Source organism: Myotis brandtii, unplaced genomic scaffold, assembly GCF_000412655.1.
Source record: "Myotis brandtii unplaced genomic scaffold, ASM41265v1 scaffold474, whole genome shotgun sequence".
Taxonomy (NCBI): Eukaryota; Metazoa; Chordata; class Mammalia; order Chiroptera; family Vespertilionidae; genus Myotis; species Myotis brandtii.
The window spans coordinates 106659-110415 of NW_005368113.1; the positions used below are offsets into that span (position 1 = coordinate 106659).

A 3757-nucleotide genomic window follows, 5' to 3' on the forward strand; every position below is an offset into this window, starting at 1 on the left:
GAGAGAGAGAGAGAGAGAGAGAGAGAGAGAGAGAGAGAGGAGAGAGAGAGAGAGATTGCTCCACCCACTTATGCACTCACTGATTGATTCCTGTGTGTGCCCTGTCTGGGGATTGAACCCCCAACCTCAGTGTATCCGGATGATGCTCTGAGCAACTTGGCCAGGACATTTCCCAGAAATCTTCTGAGCTGCTGTGGTCACACAGGTCCCAGAGCTGCCAGCTCAGAACTCTCTGATTCTGTGCTGTTCCCTCAGCACAGCACGTGGGCACTGATGAAGCCACACTGTGTTCCACTCTGAACTGTGTACATGAGAAGACAGACACCAAGATCAGCAGGTTGCTCCCAGGCTGACCTGTCCAGTAGTGTGTGGGTGAGGGGTTAACAGCTCTCTGATCTGCCCCATTTGCCAATTTCTATAGTGTAAATACTGCCCCTTCAGTTGGTATCAACCTACCATTGCAAAGTCGCTTGACACTGAATCAGAAAAAAATATGCTCAACCCGGCCAGCATGGCTCAGTGGTTGAGCATCGACCTATGAACCAGGAGGTCACAGTTTGATTCCCGATCAGGGCACATGCCCGGGTTGTGGGCTTGATCCCCAGTAGGGGGCGTACAGGAGGCAGCCGATAAATGATTTTCTCTCATCATTGATGTTTCTATCTCTCTCTCCCTCTCCTTTTCTCTCTAAAATCAATAAAAATATATTTTTAAAAAAAGATACTCAGAAGCCCACTATCACCAGATGTAATGTGATAGACATAAATAACGTCAAAGCATGAATATTGGTAAACATAATTAGGAATTGATTCGTTTTGAGTGTTTTTTTAAAGATACTCTTTCAGCTTTATTTATTTCATTTTTTTAATCCTCACCCGAGAACATGCTTAGAGAGAGGAAAGGAGAGAGAGAGAAACATCTATTAGTTACCTTTTGTACATGTCCCTGGGGAGCGAACCCCCAACCCAGGAATGTGTCCTGATTGGGAATCAAATTGGCAACTTTTCGGTGCACAGGACAACGCTCAACCAACTGAGCCACTCCGGCCGGACTGGATTTTGTTTTAAACATACCTTCGTTTAATTGTAAGTTTATGCAATTTAATTTTTAACAATGGCTGTGTTTAGCAACCCGCTCTCAAAATTCCTGAAATTTTGCCAATGGGCTCTTCTGGGCTGGTTGTGAGCTGGCTCTGGCACACACTGGGTCTGCTGCCCAGCCCGCGTTTATCGACCTTCTTACTCACCCGGACTCTCTCCCTCACTTTTAAATTAAGTTTCTCGTTTCTTGTCTGTCATCTCCTGCTAGGAGGTAAGCTCTGTGAGAAGAAGCATTTAGGTTTGTCTGACTTATTCACAGCTCCACCTTCTAGCACACAGGAGGTGTCTAATAGTAGACCAATGCCTGGCACACAGTAGGTGCCTAGTCAGTAGATCAATGCCTGGTACACAGTCGGTACCTAATCAGTAGACCAGTGCCTGGTACACAGTAGGGGCGCACTAAATAGAATAATGTCTGGCACATAGTAGATGCCCAATAATAAGCCAATGTCTGACACACAGTAGGTATCTAATAGTAGACCACTGCCTGGCACACAGTAGGAGCCAGAGAAGTAGACCAATGTCTGGCGCATAGTAGGTGCCCCCCAAAACAGCTGTCGATGAATGAAAGTAAGAAAGAAGATGAAATTCATAACACGATGGTTTCCCGTAAGTTAGAAGCAACAGTGCACTGGCATCTGAGGCCATCTGCGTCGGTGCCGCTGGGGAGGGAGGAGACCTAGGCCAGGGCTGACAGGTGGAAATACACCAATACAGCTGCTGAGAGCCGGGCCCTGCCAGGACTTGAACTTCAAAGTGTGATTAACTCGACTCTCTTCACCGGAGATCTGATTAGGAAAAAGACTGCTCATTTGCATAGGGTTTTCCAGGAAACACAGTACATCTTTGCCCTCCCTGCCCTGGACTCAGCAGTCCCCGCTCACAGGACCCAGCCCAGAGGCCAGGGAGGGGCGGTCCTGCTCAGGGTGACACTGCAGAGCTGGGGGGGGGGGGCTCCTTCTTCACACCATCCCAGTGGAGGGGGGTGTGGTAGACTCCCAGGGAACACCCAGGGACAACAGGCGACCCATTCAGCCAGTCAGACACGGCCTCGCTGTGCACAGGGGAGCTGCTGTGTGCACGTAAGTCGGATGAATTACATGAACAGATGAACGGAATCTAGGATTATTCCATTTTTATTATTATTCATCTGGTTTACAGAGACGCTAAGCGTTTTGAAAACTGTCTTCTTCGGAATATGTTGCCAAGTTTGGTGCCTTCATGCTCCCGCCTCTGTGTCTAAGGATGATGATGCTGTGGGGGTGGGGAGAGAACATCTGAGGGACCCTCTGGGAGAGGGAAGTTCTGAGCCAGGGGTTAGGACCAGGATGCTGGGGGCCTGAACTCCCAATAAATAGAATAATGCCTGGGTCTGAGGGAGGAGGGGCTGGGGGCCTGGACCCCTGGGTCTGAAGGAGGAGGGGCCTGGGGGCCTGGACTCCTGGGTCTGAGGGAGGAGGGCGCGACCCTTTAATCCAGTTCCTCATGTTGTGGTGAGGCCTGGGGGCCTGGACTCCTGGGTCTGGGAGACGAGCCACTGTTCTTGAGTGGAGAGAGCAGGTCTGGGCAGCAGATGGGCATCCATATTCCCTCACACTGGTGATCACGCGCCCAGAATTGTTTGCTGGATCCAGTCGTAGTACTTGCAGAGGTTGGTGTAGACTCCGGGGTAGCCAGGCAGGGCACAGCGCTCCATCCCCCAGGACACCAGGCCCTGGAGTTTCCCGTGGCACACCAGGGGTCCTCCGGAGTCTCCCTGAGGGCGAGAGACCCCAACGGAGACACCCGTGAGCATATGGACAGAGCCATGTGCATAGAGAAGCCAAAAGGCGGAGATGGGGAGGCACATGGCTGATACCTGGGAGGGGTGGGGTGGAAAGACTGCAGACATCAGCCCCAGGGTTGGGTCCCTTCCTTCCCTCTTTGGTCCCTGCTGTCTCGGGGCCTCACGGAGCCCCCCTTCCTCTTAGCTGTGTCTCTAGAAAACTGTGTGTGGCTCATCACACCCCCCGGCCCCCCGACTCTGGAGCCATCTCCCAGGGATGGAGTAAGATGCCCGGAGGCCCTGAGCACAGATTCCCAGGTGCACGGTCAGGACAAGGACAGCAGCGATCAGAGCTGCGTGCAGGCACCGCTCCGCGCTCTTTCCATGGACCATCTCGTCGGATCCGCCAACTGCTCTAAGCGGTGTAGGTCCGTTCCCACAGCTCACAGCTGGGAGGCCGCCTGGCTATTCTAATCGCTCAAGGTCTTGGATGCTCCTGAGGTCCTTTTGCATTGAAGTCCTGGCCCCGACCCATCCCCCCACTTCCTCCGGCTCTCACCCTGGGCCTCACCTGACAAGAGTCCTTCCCGCCTTCCGGGGTTCCCGCGCAGACCATGCCGTTGGTGATGGCGCCGGAGTAGGCCTGCTGACATTGCTGACGGGAGGTGATGCTGATGTTCACGCACTGCAGAGAGTTGGGGTACCTGGCTGGGGAGGCACTGAGTGGTCAGGACTTGGGGTCTACCCTCCACCAGGCACCCTGGAATGTGGGGGCCCCCTGCCTCCTCCCTCGGACCTGGAGCCCAGCCCCCGGCCCCCAGCTCGCTCCTTTCCAGGGGGCAGGAGTCCTCACCGATGGGGCTGGACGTCGTGCCCCAGCCGGACACGCGGC

The 3757-nt window shown here is 53.7% G+C and overlaps 1 protein-coding gene across 1 annotated transcript in view; it reads right to left on the minus strand.

The window, feature by feature from the left end:
- Positions 1–2607: 2607 nt before the first annotated feature.
- Positions 2608–3757, minus strand: part of KLK14 (kallikrein-related peptidase 14) — a 4394-nt gene continuing 3244 nt past the window's right edge. Inside the window, exons 4-6 of the mRNA XM_014547415.1 lie at positions 3719–3726; positions 3437–3573; positions 2608–2856 (exon numbers count right to left, since the gene is read on the minus strand). Coding sequence (XP_014402901.1) covers positions 2704–2856; positions 3437–3573; positions 3719–3726 — 298 coding nt within the window. The 3' untranslated portion in view covers positions 2608–2703. The remainder of the gene's footprint in view (positions 2857–3436; positions 3574–3718; positions 3727–3757) is intronic.